Source organism: Aethalodelphis obliquidens, unplaced genomic scaffold (genome assembly GCF_003676395.1).
Source record: "Aethalodelphis obliquidens isolate GAN/ISIS:26980383/991018 unplaced genomic scaffold, ASM367639v1 scaffold16, whole genome shotgun sequence".
Classification (NCBI taxonomy): Eukaryota; Metazoa; Chordata; class Mammalia; order Artiodactyla; family Delphinidae; genus Aethalodelphis; species Aethalodelphis obliquidens.
The window spans coordinates 18822794-18838500 of NW_020837960.1; the positions used below are offsets into that span (position 1 = coordinate 18822794).

A 15707-nucleotide genomic window follows, 5' to 3' on the forward strand; every position below is an offset into this window, starting at 1 on the left:
AGAAAAGTGGTGCGTTTTAAACTGTTCTGAAAGACAGTTAATAGCATGCCCTTCCTAAAGGGTATTCTAACAAACCACGCGCCGGGCCTGCCCCGCGCACACCAAGGAACCCAGTAAGGACCGCGGGCGGGCGCGAAAGGTCCTCCAGGCAGGTGTGCGCACACAGAGCCCCGGGAAGGAAACTCACTCTCCGACTTGCCTTTTCACGATCTGTAATCTGTCTCTCCTGCTGAGGCTTCATCTCCCGGAGGAACTAATTTCTTCTGTGATGCAGCCCAGAGCCCAAGGTCACCTGGTCAGGGGAGGAGAAGCGCGATGTTAAAACCCCGGGAGAAGAAGAGCGCGCAGTGGATGGCACCCTCGTGGTTTGGTTCTAACCCGAACCGACACCTGCATTTCAGACGAGGAATCGTCAGCCCTCATCACACCTGCTAATTCAAACTTGCGCGCCATTGCGCCCCAGAGGGGAGGGTGGGCCGGGAACCCTCACCCACACCCGGAGACAGGCCTGCCGGTGCCCGAGAGTCCTCGGCCGAGCTGAAACCCAGGCGAGGCGGACCCGTCCCCGCTGCCGGGTCTCCGCTACCTCACGGGCCGGTGCGCAGAGGTCTTCAGCCTCGGGCATGCGCCGGAGAGAAAAGGAAGGAGGGCGAGCCGCGTAGACCAGGGCGGGGGATGCAGATCCCAAGGTTCGACCACCGCCGGCTGGGAAGGTGCGGCGTGGCTAGGGCCGGCTTCGGGTCCGCTCTGCGCAGCTCCCTCTGGAGCGCCGCGCCGGGCTCCAGGGCGCCGCGGGTCCGAAATGCCACAGCAGCTGCGGGAGTGAACTCCGCACCTGGAAAATCGATCTGAGACGCGCATGAGCCTCCCATTGGTCTCCAACGGGCAGCAGGCTCTAAGACTGGGGGCGGTGGCGCCAGAGCGGGGTCTTCAGTGGGGGAGGGGGCCGAGGGCGGGAGCGCCGGCTGTCCATCACAGGCCACGCCCTCCCCATGCCCAACCCCCTTGTGGCTCCGCCCACGGGGGGCCGGGCCAGAGTACGCCACGCCGAAAACTTCTCCACCCCCGCGGGAGATTCGATTGGCTGGAAGGCCGTGGGAAGCTACTACCAGCAACCAATTGAAATGCACAATCGCCCCTGTGTGGGCGGGGGTGACCGAACGTTTCCTCAGGAGCCAATAGAGAAGAGGAACAACGAAGCGCTTCCCGAGATCGTGGGTCGGCGGAAGATGGCGGTCGCCGCAAGGGGTTGGTGCTTGGGCGAGTTATTGAGGTGAGGAGCGGGTGGTGTGGGCTCGCAGGCGTTTTCCGTGCCGCAGTTGTATTTGTCCTCCCAGTGCGACTAATGTTTGAGAGGAAGGGCTTTCCTTGTCACGAGTCTAAGCTATTTTCTCAAGGCCAGTGACCGTTTCCTCTCCCTTTGGGGTCTTCTAGATAGACAAAGAGGCTGCGTTAAAGACTCAGTTTACCACGTTTTCTTTCCCTGCCCCACTGCTGGCTGAGGGCTCGAGTTTCCCTCCCGGCTTTAGCTTTTTCTTTCTCTTATTCGCACTCCTATTCGTCTGTCATAAGTTATTCGCATTCATTCCTCATTTTCCTTTATGGTTGAGCCACGAATCATTTTCCAATCTATCATGTTCTTTTCGGTGAAGAAGAAACCGGGTCTTCCTTTTTCTTGTCTTAGTTTATCTTCTTTCACTCACCAGAACTGTCATTGTTAGCATATGTCATTTAAATGTCAAGTTTATGTTGAATCCTCTTCTTGATTTTCCATTGATTTCTTTTCTGAATGATGTAAGAATAGTTATATAAAATATTTCTACCTTGTCGTCATTGCATAGGTAATACGTTGTTTCTTGTAAAAAAGTTAGGAAATAAATGAGCAAAACAGAAGTCTCCAGGAATGCTACCATCCAGAGATAACTATTGTTAACATTTTGGTGAAAAAACTCCCAGACCTTTTTTCCACATTTGTTGTTGTAATACTACTGTATTTTACATGTGTTGACTTACACTAGTAAAACAGAAGACCTAGTATATTCCACCTACACAGCTCTTTTAACACCTACATATTTTTGTTCAGGTTGAAATTTTATCATTAATACGATAGCATCCTGAATAGCAGTGTATATGTATTCTCTCCAAAATTCAGGTATCTTCATTATTGCCCCCTCTACTTCAAGTTCTGTAATGATTATTTAAATCATTGGAACAGGAAAGTATTTTCAGAGCGTTCATATTCTTCCCTGCCATTTGAAATATCCCGAACTCCCTGCTTTGCACATAATAATGACTAAATAAAAGTTTGCTGAATGGAATGATTCACTGTTGATTACAGTTACCTTTTCAAAGTCTTGTGTTTAAATATGAGTAAATATTTAATGGCACACATTTTAGTTATATTTAAACAAATTCTAAAATGGTTGATTTTGATGTGCAAGTACTGTAGGATGTTTAATAAATTTCTTTATAGAACCTGTATGTGTATCTTTGAAACTAACAGACTCAAAACAAAGGACTGGCTCAATTTTAGTCATTAATATGATTTTTTTTTCTGATTTTCAGTTGAATAGTTCAGTTTGAAAATCCTGTCACATTTATTTTCCCACTTAAGTCATTTGAAGGAAATGTCATAAAAATCTTGGGATTCTGTGAGTCAGCTACATTTTAAATTAAACAGACTTTTGGTCTTGTCCTGGGAAAGCTAACTATCCCAGACAATGCGGCTTTTATGAACTGATATATTCCAAACATTAAGCGGCCAATCTTACCACTTCTGTCAAGCTCTCTTCATCCTTTACAGCAGTGGTTCTTAAAGTGTGGTCCATAGACCCCTGCAAATCCCCAAGACCCTTTCAGTGGGTCCTCAAGGTCAAAATTATTTTTATAATAATGTTGGGATAACGTTTGCCTCTTTCATTTTTTTGACATTTGCACTGATAGTGCAAAAGTAATGGTGGATAAAACTGTTACTTAGCACAAATCAAGGCAGTGACATCAAACTGTACTAGTAGTCATTGTGTTTCACCTCCATGCACTTGCTAAGAATGTCCTTGATGAAGCAGTAAAAATTATTAATTTTCTTAAATCTCAACCCTTGAGTACATATCTTTTTCTGTTTGTTTGTTTTTGTTTGTTTGGTTTTTTTTGCGGTACGCGGGCCTCTCACTGTTGTGGCCTCTCCCGTTGCGGAGCACAGGCTCCAGACGCGCAGGCTCAACGGCCATGGCCCACGGGCCCAGCCGCTCCACGGCATGTGGGATCCTCCCGGACTGGGGCACGAACCCGTGTCTCCTGCATCGGCAGGCGGGCTCTCAACCACTGCGCCACCAGGGAAGCCCGAGTACATATCTTTTTAATATTCTGTATGACAAAATGGGGGGAACACATAAAGTACTTCGACATACCAAAGTAAAATGGTTATCTCAAGGAAAACCTCTAGTATGATTGTCTACGTGGCAAGTTGAATTAGACACCTACTTTTTACAGGACACAGTTTTTATTTGAAAGACCGACTGACAGACAAACTGACTTGGGTATTTAGTAGATATTTTCTTGAAAATGAATGATTGACCCTGTTACTTCAAAGAAAACAAGTGACTGGGAATTCCCTGGCAGTCCAGTGGTTAGAACTCTGCGCATCCACTGCAGGGGCCACAGGTTCAATCCCTGGTCGGGGATCCCGGAAGCTGTGTGTGCGGCCAAAAAAAAAAACAAAACAGAAACAAAGAAAACAAGTGACAGAATTTGTTGCTAATGATAAAGTTTGAGTTTTCAAGTGAAAGTTAGAATTTTGGGAAACTTGTATCTGCCATTCTGACCTTGACCATTTTCCAATGCCTAAAAGATTTTTTCTGATGAGATGGGTAGTAATCTTAACAAGTGTGATTTTGGGGTATTGTATAAAGAAATGTGTCAACATTTGGAAACTCTCCATTACTCGTGAACCAATATTGCCCAAATAAGTCACAGTGTTACAAAATCACACATACAGAAAAGTTCCATTCAAAGGGCAAGACAAACCAATAGATTTCAGTGTAACAGAGCATGGAAAGGGCATTGATAGGGTTTCAGATTCCATGTTGCAATTGACTGTTAAGAAATTGCCACTTGTCTGATTTGGTATAGTATTACAGAAGAATATCAGTAGCCAGAATAGGCCATTTAAAAATACTCCTCTGTTTTCCTGCTACATATGTGAGTGAGCCTGGGTTTTCTTCGTATACTTGAACCAGAACAACATATCGTTACAGATTGAACGCAGAAGCACATATGAGAAGCCACTGTCTTCTGTTAAGCCAGACATTAAAAACAGTGACACCCTCCTTACTACTTTATTTGGTTTAGAAAACATAAGTTTTTTAAAATAAAAATATGTTTATGTTATATAATGGATTTATTTCTTTAATGGATTCATAATTTTTAAAAAGTTTCTCAGTTTTAATGTCTAATATGTTAAATATTGGTAGATATAATCAGTGTAACAGTGGTTCTCAGTCAGAGGTGATTTTGCCCCTGCAGGACATTTGGCAGTGTCTCAAGATATTTTTGATTGTCCTGTTTGGGAGGATGCTCCTGGCATCCAGTGTGTCAAGACCAGGGATGCAGTTAAGCATTCTATAATGCACACAACAAAGAATTATCTGGTCCAAAATGTCAGTAGTCCTGTGGTTGAGAAACCTGATGTAAACAAAAACTGGATGGAGTCCTCAGCAGTTTTTAAGATTTATAAAGGTGTCCTGAGACCAAATCATCAAGTAATGGACTTGTTCACAATAAGAAATCCCGCATGAGAAATTTATTTCAAAACTAAATATCAATAAAATATTTATTCCTCTAAAGAATTTGTATGTTGTCTACTTAGGGACAATGAAAACCATGTAACTACACAGAATATCCCCCTATTTGGTTTGGTCACTAAGCAGCCCAGAACCCAATCTGCTGTTCACTACTGTGTACAAATTTAGAGCTTGCATCTCTGTGTCCTCCACCCCCATCTCCACTCCCCTCCCCACGCCCCAACATACTTTAACCATATACGTTCCCTGGTCTTGACTTTTCATTATTTAAGTTTTAGTATTGTTTTTATGTCTTATAGGCCCCTCAAATCCTTTATAAAGGGTAGGCAGCGTATTAAAAAAAATTGTTAGGTACCAGCTATATTAGCCAACCCTATGAGAAAACCATACCTTGAAAAAACAATTTAACATAATTTAAGAGACATCTGAGGAGAAACTAACACACCATTGTAAAGCAATTATACTCCAGTAAAGATGTTAAAAAAAAAATTCTTACACACATGAAGTACTGTTTCATAAGGTTGTGAGAAAGCCAAGATAATGGTTTCTATTATTAGAAGTCTTGCATTTCGGTATGACACATTTGTCGTATGGAAACACCGCCCCCCCCCCCAAAATAAAGACATCTGAGGATGTAATAAAATTTTGTATTCAGTCAACAAATGTTTTTTGACTGCCTTCTCAGCCAGGTATGATGCTAGGCATTGGGATATGGTGGTGAACAGGCCTGGGTCCTTTGCAGAGCCTCAGTCGACCTGGCAGTAATAGAGAACCTTGCAGCAGTGACTGTGGGAGTGAGGCACATGGGAAGACAGTGGTTTCAGGGTCATGTAAAGAGATCAGATGCAAAACTCAGAATTGAACTGGAAAAATCTAAGCTCCATTCCCCTTCCCTCAAAAATTGTTCTACTTGGGAGTTCCCTGGCCATCCAGCGATTAAGACGCTGAGCTTCCACTGCAGGGTAAGGGTTCGATCCCTGGTTGGGGAACTAAGGTCCCACAAGCCGCATGGCAAGGCCAAAAAAGAAAAAGGAAAAAAATTCTGCTTGAGGCAAAGTGAGATAATAAAGATGATTTAGTGTCTCACCAAACTTTTAGCTGTGGAATATTGACTATGGAATATTTCTTTGGATTACATATTGTCATTTTGAGGGTCAGATGCCTTTCCCAGTCATATCTTGTTTAGATTAATAATTAAATTTATTTTAATCCCTTAACACATATACTGAGTTAGGAGAAAGGTGGCTCAACATTGATTTTTACTGCTGATTAAAAAGAAAAAGTACGTTGAATTGCCAACATGCTGTGGAATTAAAGGGGACCTGCACTTTTGACATTAGATATTTTGTAGCATTAGAATTTTAATAACTGAGTATTTTGTTAGGCTCACAAGCTATAAAAATTTTCTTTGCTGCTAATATATAAAGCAGTTATGTGAAAGTAGACTTTAATTTGTAGCCTTTTTTTAATGGGCATTATATCCATTTTCACCCCCCTTTCCCTCTCATTTCAGGTTTTTTTATTCATTATTCTTCCCTGGGCTAATTGTATGTGGAGTTTTATGTGTGTGTCTACTCAGTGTCCTTTGGGGAATCAGACTGCTGCTACAGAGAAAGAAAAAGTCGGGCTCAGCTAGCAAAACTGGGAAAAATCAAACGGTGGTTGCATTTTTCCATCCCTACTGCAACGCTGGCGGAGGAGGAGAAAGAGTGTTATGGTGTGCCTTAAGGGCTCTTCAGAAAAAGTAGGTATGCATCTTTCTTAACAATTTGGTATATTGTTACTATTTTTGTAAAAAATCATCACCCAGAATGTATCTTTCTCTAGTCATAGCCAGGGATTCCTTTTTTAAACTATTCTTCAGTAAGGAAACACTGCTCATATGCCAACCTGTCTTACAATATGCTACTGCATTTTACTTGATATGATAAAGAAACAGAAAGGGGAAGTATCTGCCCTTTTATGGCATAATTTAGTGGGGATAACTTGAGAGAGTATGTGGAGAAGAGATTGAATAATAAACAGAAATATACCAAGTACTGTGAAGCACTTTAAACCTGAATACTTTCAGTCAATGGTGGCACACAGGAAATAATCTCTCTGAAAGCATCTATTTGATTCTGATTTTGATATCATTATCAGTTGGATAGTCTTAAGTAAGTTACCATGTTAGAAAGAATTTGGTGTTACACATCTTTTAATGTTCTAGGCTTCCTTCTCCCCACCCCTATCCCACAAGAAAAGAAAAGGCACAGCAAAATACAGGTTTCATTATTGTTTCATTATATGAGGAAAACTATTATCCTTCCATGGCGACCCTACTTCCTGGCACACGCCCTTCATTCAGTTTCAGAGTCTTCCCATGTAATGCCCTTAGCTCTACATTTCTACATTCTTGGCCCTTCTTGGCTTCTAACCACCGTCCCTGTGTATCCTCTGCCATCTCCCATAACTGCCTAAATCCAGAGAATTTTCTTAAATCCCAGCTTAATTCCCACCTCCTTGAAGCCTTCCTACTGTAGTCCATACTGTTCTTTCCTTCTCATAACACTGTGCATGAGCCTTGTCTCTAGATTACCCTTGAGGGCAGTGGTCAAGTTTCATGATATCTGTACTCATACTCCCCAGCAACTCCTATTACTCCTCTATCTGACTGATGAGAAAAAAAATCCAAATAATTAGTATGACGTAGAAGATACTTTTTCATCTTGCTTCTGCCACATTTTGTTTCTCATCCCTCCCGTCCCCTCACACATACTTTGCTCCAGCATACTGACCTAGGAGCATCACGCCCTCTCAAGATTCCTTGCCTTTCCATCTAGTGTTCCTTTTTTTCTGAAATAACCTTTTTCTCCTTAGGTAAGTCCTGACTCAGCATAAGCTACAGTACACTTTTCATTCAGTCTCCCTATATTTGGGGAGTGGGGGAAGCGGGGAGGACCTACTATGTATTGGGTTGGCCTAAAAGTTCGTTCAGGTTTCGCTGTAACATCCTGCGAAAACCCCAAACCAACTTTTTGGCCAACCAATATCAAGCAGTGTTCTAAGGGGTTGAATTTGAATGGTGAACAAGATAGATCAAGTCCCTCTTATGGACCTTAGATTTCAGTTGAGAGAGAGACAAGATAATAAACGGAAAATATCAAATGGTGAGAAGTGTTATATAAGAAATTCAAATAGGGTAATATGAGAGTGACTCCACCATTTAGACTGAGTAAATTAGGTACAGTCTCTGAGGAAACAGCACAACTAAATTCTGAACGACAAAAATAGCTGACGTTTACTGAGCTTTTACTGTCTGCCGGGTGTGGTTTGAAGTGTTTCACACGTGTTAGGTGACTCAGTCCTCATTACAACCTAGCGAGGTGGTTACTGTTATCCTCATTTGACAGACAGGGGAACTGAGTTCCTAGAGCCCATGTTCTAAACATACGCTCTCCTGCTCACTTTATGAAAAGACAGTGAGGGTGAGAAAAGAATTCAAAGCAGAGGGAGCAACTGCTGCAAGTCCCCTAAGACTGGAAGGAGGCTGGCTTGTTCAGAGAAGGGAATCCAGTTTGGCTGAACCCTGCTGAGCAAGTGAGAGAGTTGGGGGGCAGGGGGTTCCAGAGGGAGGTAGCGCCCAGTACGCAGGGCTTGAGCGAGCAGGGTGAGGAGTTTAGACTTTATTCCAAGTGCTGTGGAAAACCATATGAGGGTTTTTAAACAGAGATATTCTGCTTATCTACTGCTGCTTAATAAACCACCCCAAATTGAATGGCTTAAAACAAAAATTTATTATTATTTCTCAGAGTTTCGAAGTTGACAGGCCCTGTTTGGAATCCTTCACGCTCAAACTGTTGCAGTTAGATGGCAGCTGGGGCTGGAGTTGTCGGAAGGCTTCTTCCCTCACAGATCTGGTTCCTGGCCTGGAATGACTGGGTCAGGCATCTCTGTCACCAAGCAGCTTCTCCGTGTGACTAGCTTGGGCTTGCACACAACATGGCGGTCTCAGGATAGCAGGACTTCTTACATGACAGCTGTCTCCCCTTAGAGTGAAGTAGAAAGGTGCCAGTCTCTTAGAGCCTGGGTCCAGAAACTGGCACAGTGTCACTTTTGCCATATTCTATTGGTAAAAGCAGTCAAGAGCCCACTGTTACTCCAGGGGAGGGGACATAGATCCACCTCTCAACGGGAAAAGTGTCAAAGATTTTGTGGCCATCTTTAAGCTGCCATAGATGACCATCCTTTTTGCATTTAAAAGGCTCAATCTAGTTGCTGGGAGGGGGGCTAGGGAGGAGTGATTAGATGCTCATCCTTTAGACAGCACAGCATCCTGGGATCTTCATCAGTACACAGCACATTATTTGTTTATATATCTGTTCTCTCCACTGGACTGAGCTCCTTGAGGATAAAGACTCTCCATCATCCCTTATTCTGTAGAACCTAGTAGCTCACACTAGGTAAGTTAATAAATGTTCTGTATGACTCAGAGAATAATTATAAACACAGCCAGAGTGAGGCCAAAGTGTTAAAATCATAAGAATGTACTTTTCCATATTTCCATTATAATTATATCTAATTGTGATGCAGGCACAAGGTCTAGCTTAAAACCTTTGTGCATTTCTCAGATTAAAAACACTAATGCTTTAGCATTTATGATCCTATCTAAAGATACCTTTAGTGAATTTTAACTCTTGTTTATGAATATTTTATTAATATTTCATTACCATTATAATGCTGAGAAAGTTGTCAAAATTTTTGAATACTTCTTAAAAATGAAAATATCTCATTTATAAATCAGTAATTTTGTTGATGTCTGCTGGAGGGAAACTCTTAGTGGAGGGAAAAGCAAAGAACTAGAAGCCTCCTTTGGAGGACTGACGTTTTAGTTGTAGGGCAGTGGAAGACCCAGGAGAGAGTCGAGTCAGTAAAAAACAGTGGAAAACATTTTTTTAGTCTAAAAATAAGCTGCTTTATGATTGTGAGAAAATAATTATCTACAACCTAAACTGATTTTAACCTAAACTAATGAAATTCTTAACTGTTACATTCTGTTTTAGGTATCCTGAAGCAGTTTATGTTGTTTATACTGGTGATGCTGATGTCAGTGGTCAACAGATACTGGAAGGTGCTTTCAGAAGATTTAACATCAGATTAACGTGCCCAGTGAAGTTTGTTTTATTAAGGAAGCGCTACCTTGTGGAAGATTCACTCTATCCTCATTTCACACTGCTGGGCCAAAGTCTGGGATCCATTTTTCTTGGCTGGGAAGCTCTGATGCAGTGTGTTCCCGATGTTTACATCGATTCTATGGGCTATGCTTTCACACTTCCTCTGTTTAGGTATTTAGGCCGTTGCCGAGTTGGAAGCTATGTTCATTATCCCACCATCAGCACGGACATGCTCTCTGTAGTGAAGAATCAAAATGTCAGATTTAACAATGCAGACTTCATCACCAGGAATCCTTTTCTCAGCAAAGTAAAGCTTATCTACTACTATCTATTTGCTTTTATATATGGGCTTGCTGGTTCTTGCAGTGATGTCGTCATGGTCAATTCTTCTTGGACGCTAAACCATATTCTCTCACTGTGGAAGGTTGGGAATTGCACTAATATTGTTTATCCACCTTGTGATGTGCAGACATTTCTGGACATTCCATTACACAAGGAGAAGACAACCTCAGGACATTTACTGGTTTCGATTGGCCAGTTCAGGCCTGAAAAGAATCATCCTTTGCAGATCAGAGCCTTTGCTAAATTGCTGAATAAAAAGGAGGCTGAGTCACTTCCTCCACTTAAACTTGTCCTCATTGGAGGCTGTCGTAACCAAGATGATGAACTTAGGGTAAACCAACTGAGAAGGCTTTCTGAGGACCTAGGAGTTCAAGAAGACGTGGAATTTAAAATAAACATTCCATTTGATGAATTAAAGAATTACTTGTCTGAAGCAACAGTTGGTCTGCATACCATGTGGAACGAGCATTTTGGGATTGGTGAGTTTGTCCTGTAAACAACTTGTTTGGTGCCATGAGATATACATTTTAGGTGATTTTGATAAAATGATAATATTCCGGAAGTTTTCAGCAAGTCCTCAGTCTCTTCCCGAGTCCACCAAGTGTGCTTTCCTCATTTGAGACCCTGTAAAACATATAATCAATAATAATAGCTAATGTTTATTGACCACTCACTGTGTGGCGGTCACTCTCAAGGTCTTTACAAGTATTATCTGATTTAACTATCTCTGGAACGTCACTTAATGGGTATTATGATTATTTCCATTTTGTAAACTCAGACACAGAGAGGGTTTAGACCTTGCCTAAGTTCAGTCACACAGTAAGAGATAGAGCCCAGATTCGAATTCAGACAGCCTCTGCTCTTCACTGCTGTATTTTCTCTCCCCACCTAACCCCATCAATGTGCTGGTTCAGATTCCTGGGCCTCATGCTAATCCCACTGAGGAGCCACCTCAGAATCTCTGGGTGGGCCCAGGTGGAGGTGTTTCGGGAAAGCCCCTCAGGTGATTCTGTTGTGCATCAAAGGCCGAGAACCCCTGTCTCCAGGTAGGCTCCTCAGAAGAACCTTTTGGTTCTTTTATTTATTGTGTGCTCATTACTGGAATGGCCTCAGGTGTTCAGTTTGGACAGCCGTGTGAATGGTGGTGGCTTTCGCCCACAGAGGCCTCCAAGAGCAGAGGCAGTGAGGGGCTGAGTTTCGAGCACGTGGAGTGGAATTGGCTGAGGGACGTGTGTGTGTCCAGCGGGCCTCGTACGTGTGAGTCTGAAGTAAGGAGAGGGAGCTGGCCCAGGAAGACAGGCTGCAGAGTTGTCCGGGTGGGTACCGCAGCCCGGTGGGCGTGGATGTGCATGTGGACGGGGTGGCCTAAGGGGAGTCTGTAGAGCAACAGGAGGCCCGCGGTGCAAAAGGCTGAGAACAGTGAGAGACCACAAGTTGGCAGAAGGGTAGCCAGTGGAGGCGAAGGAAGGAAACCAGGCAGAGTCATGGAAACCAAGGGAAGTGAGGGTTTAGGGAAGAAGGGAAAGGGCGACAGGTTCCAGTGCTGCCCAGATACTGGGCAAGATGAGGGCATGGGGGGCGACCTGGGCGAGAGCAGTGTCGATGGAGGAGTGGGCGTGAGGGTCACTGGTGGGGGGCGAGTGGAGCGCTGAGCGCAGCCCACGCGGGCCCTGAGTTATCTGTGAGAGGGAGATGGAAGGAGAGACACGGGCCAGGGGCGGACTTGTGACCTGGAGGGCGTGTGTGTGTGTGTGTGTGTGTGTGTGTGTGTGTGTACGTGTGTGTGTGTGTGTGTGTGTGTGTGTGTACACACCCTCACAGAGACTTTGTTCTTACGAGTTTGAGCTAGCTTAAGGGCTGATAGGAAGGGGCCAGTAGAGAGGGAGAAGTGGAAGATTCTAGAGGGAGAGGGTAAAATTGATTAGGTCAAAGCCTCCAAGAAAGTCCAGAGGAACGGTATCCAGCCCGGAACGGAATACTATGGTGTGTTCCATATTTTTCAAATAAGAGTTCAAATTAAAGCATTAGCGGAAAATTCTGTAGAGATTTCGCCCGTGTTGCAGAAACAGTTGTTAATGATTTAACTTCTCTCCTGAGCATCTAGGATGATATCAGCCTGTACCATCCTTTGGAGAAGTAAGAAAACAGTAAATCAAATCATTTTCTGAAGGGCTTAGTTCTCTCTTGAAACATGGGTAAGAAAGGCTGGCTAGAATAATTTATATCCTCACCTACATCATTTGGCAGAAACTAATCAAAACTTTCATTTAGTTCAGCACTGCTATTGGGCGGCACACAGTTGTCTCAGATTTGCCAGAAATCCAGGCAGTAACAGAAGCACCAGCCTTACTTATTAGTGTGCCTCACGCAGATGGCTTACTTTTTTCCTGTTTTCTCCTAATGCTGTAATTTGAACATTTTGTTTTGGTACCTTTTTTTTCTAATTCAGGAATATTTTATATTTTCAAATTATTTAGGAATTCTTTAATTAGAAAAATAAAGGCAATGGGATTATCTTTCAGGTTCTAAAAGTACCCATGAATTAAATCACTCACATCCCCCTCTTAAAAAACACAACAAAACCTTAAATCACATTGCTGTTAAGTTTTCTTACAGTAAGAAATAAGACCAACCTGTGCTAGAGTACAAAAACCTGAAATTCTAAAAAAACAAAAAAAAAACCCCGGAAATTCCGAGCATGAAAATAATTTATTGATTAGACATCTGGTTTATTCAAGTATAAGGCCTACCAAAGATAGAATTAACACAGCTCATGGAATAGGAAAAAAACCCCATCCAGCACCTGCTTTGTCTCAGATTTCCTGGGGACAAAATTTATGCATTCTGTACTACAGCCTCACCCTAAAGCATTCACATGTGCTTGATATTAACTTGAATAGGATGTGAGAAACTTTCTGTACACTGAACTTGGCAAGTGTCATTAGTGATGCAACTTTCAGAAACATTCTTTTTTTTTTTTTTTTTTTTTTTTGCTGTACGTGGGCCTGTCACTGTTGTGGCCTCTCCCGTTACGGAGCACAGGCTCCGGACGCGCAGGCTCAGCGGCCATGGCTCACGGGCCCAGCCGCTTCGCGGCATGTGGGATCTTCCTGGACCGGGGCACGAACCCGCGTCCCCTGCATCAGCAGGCGGACTCTCAACCACTGCGCCACCAGGGAAGCCCCAGAAACATTCTTAGGCACAAGAAATAGCACTGCCTGCAGTGAGAGTCTTTGACAAGAAAAGAATATCATTAAATATAATCTTACAAATAGGAAGAAAAATATACACACTTTTGCCAATGGATTGCTTCACATATCAGGAAGAACGTCACAAGCAGAGATTTTCTTTCGATGAGATTAAAACACCGATACTCAACTTTTAATGTTTGTGATATCTTTTTTACCCATTTTTATCTTTTAATATCCACTAGCTATCTACCATCTTGCTAATAACATTCTCTAGTCTTCTTTGCTTTATTATCTGCAGTATATTTACTTTTTATAGACTATTCTTCTATCTACTTGTCGGTTTTAGTAAAGACAAGTAGCATTATTATGAAGCTTTGATAACTAAAAAACTTAAAATTATTTTCACCAGGGAAGTTAAACGAGTGCATTTGTAGACATACATTTACTTAAATCGCCCGTGAATCTTAAAATTTGTAAAGGGTTCTGCTCATCCTTGTTCTTATGAACACATTCAGAAACTTAAAAGACGACATGATTTCTGTTTCTCAGGAATTGTTGAGTGTATGGCAGCCGGCACGATTGTCCTTGCACACAATTCAGGGGGCCCGAAGCTCGACATTGTCGTCCCTCACCAAGGCGAGAGAACTGGGTTTCTGGCTGAAAGTGAAGAAGACTATGCTGAGACTATGGCCCATATTCTTTCCATGTCTGCGGAAAAGAGACTCCAAATCAGGAACAATGCTCGTGCATCTGTAAGCAGATTCTCCGATCAGGAGTTTGAAGTGACATTCCTAACGTCTGTGGAAAAGTTATTTCAGTAATTGCGTATCTGTACAAACTAGAGATATTTTATATAAGATGGTTAGATACCTTCATATGTTAATATTTTTCTAAACTCATTCCCTATTGTAATAAAGTTAGTCTAAGCAAGGCCCTCAGCAGTATGTATATAACCAAGGTATTTATTTCAGTGGAAACAGGCAAAATTACCTAAGTGGAAAAGGTAACCTTATATAGTTTAAATATAAAAATCTTAGACTAGTGTTTGGTCTCAAATTCTGAAAAATATGGGTCTGAAAGAAAAAAATGAACAATCTTAATTTTGGTATAATCCATATTTTTAAAATACTATTTATCAAATCACTTTACTTTAGAAACCAGGAAAGAGAATTTCCTTTTAGAAAAAAGGAAATATTGGGAAAAAAATGGGTGATTGATAATTGATTAGTACTTTAGAATTATTTTGACATTTTTGGAACACAGAAAAATTCTGGTACGTTTAAATTCAAGCAATATTGTGGATAAAATTTTTGAATCTATCTAATGATCCTCTTAAAAGAACAAAAACTTCAAGCAGACTTAATCATGTTCTAAAAGCATGTAGTCAAAAGACAGGCTCACTGTGATTGCTCTATGTGTGTGCGTGGGCATGTAGAGATCAGGGTACTGCCAGTAATCCTTTCCATTAACTAGGTATTTGTGAAAATAGTTTTATGTTTAGTGCTATCAGTACATTTTTTGGACCTCTCATTATCCCTTAACATTTTCATGTCCCAGAGGCTATAAGTCAGCTTTTTGAAGTCATTCAAGAGGTCTGAGTCAGAACATCGCGGTAAGTTGTTTTTCTGATATTGAAGATATAATATTTGGATCCATCCACATGGTCTCTGTAATCAGCATCATGCACTGTAAGATAGTGAGGTGGCATTTTGAAAAGAGCACTGGACTAGCAGTAGAATAGCTGGACCTGACGTCAGCTTCATCATTTACAAACATCTGACCTTTTGACACTAAAGCTGCTTCCTAATCTTCTGAGTGTCAGCTTCTTTCTCTGTAACCTGGAGATGGTAATGGCTGTCCTCACTGCCTTTCATAGTAAAGAAAACAGGGAACACAGAAAGTATGTGAAAGTACTTTGAAAATTATAAAAGTTACTTTAAAGGTAACAATATATAGTAAATGTCTTCTAGAATCCTATCTTTATCAATGCATTACGATCCTTTGTAGATTCTTGTTACTAAGCCAGTAACTAGGAATCAGTATAATTTAACAGGACTCCTATCCTGAATAACTAGCATGGAAAAGTGAATATATACATGTGCAAATATGGCTGTTGAGCCTATAACTTTTGACATTTTCTGTGTACGTAATCAGTTCCTTCTAGTTCAGTAAATTGACCTCCTTCACAGTCTGATACACCTTTGTGTTGCGGGCATGTGAAA

The 15707-nt window shown here is 41.9% G+C and overlaps 2 protein-coding genes across 4 annotated transcripts in view; one reads left to right on the plus strand and one right to left on the minus strand.

Moving 5' to 3' along the window:
- Nucleotides 1-1174: 1174 nt before the first annotated feature.
- On the plus strand, nucleotides 1175-15693 carry ALG11 (ALG11 alpha-1,2-mannosyltransferase). 2 transcript variants are annotated; one of them, XM_027116413.1, is made up of 4 exons: nucleotides 1175-1273; nucleotides 6313-6543; nucleotides 9842-10773; nucleotides 14035-15693. In XM_027116413.1, the coding sequence occupies exons 1-4, from the start codon at nucleotides 1230-1232 to the stop codon at nucleotides 14304-14306; spliced, it is 1479 nt and encodes a 492-aa protein (XP_026972214.1). In that variant the 5' UTR covers nucleotides 1175-1229; the 3' UTR covers nucleotides 14307-15693. The 2 variants fall into 2 exon arrangements, with proteins under 2 accessions (XP_026972214.1, XP_026972216.1); XM_027116415.1 differs by lacking the exon at nucleotides 14035-15693 and adding an exon at nucleotides 12399-12985.
- Nucleotides 10768-15707, minus strand: part of NEK5 (NIMA related kinase 5) — a 72659-nt gene continuing 67719 nt past the window's right edge. The window contains exon 25 of one of the 2 annotated variants that reach the window (XM_027116400.1): nucleotides 10768-10918. In XM_027116400.1, coding sequence (XP_026972201.1) covers nucleotides 10861-10918 — 58 coding nt within the window. In that variant the 3' untranslated portion in view covers nucleotides 10768-10860. The remainder of the gene's footprint in view (nucleotides 10919-15707) is intronic. The other variant, XR_003434786.1, reaches the window with a different exon arrangement.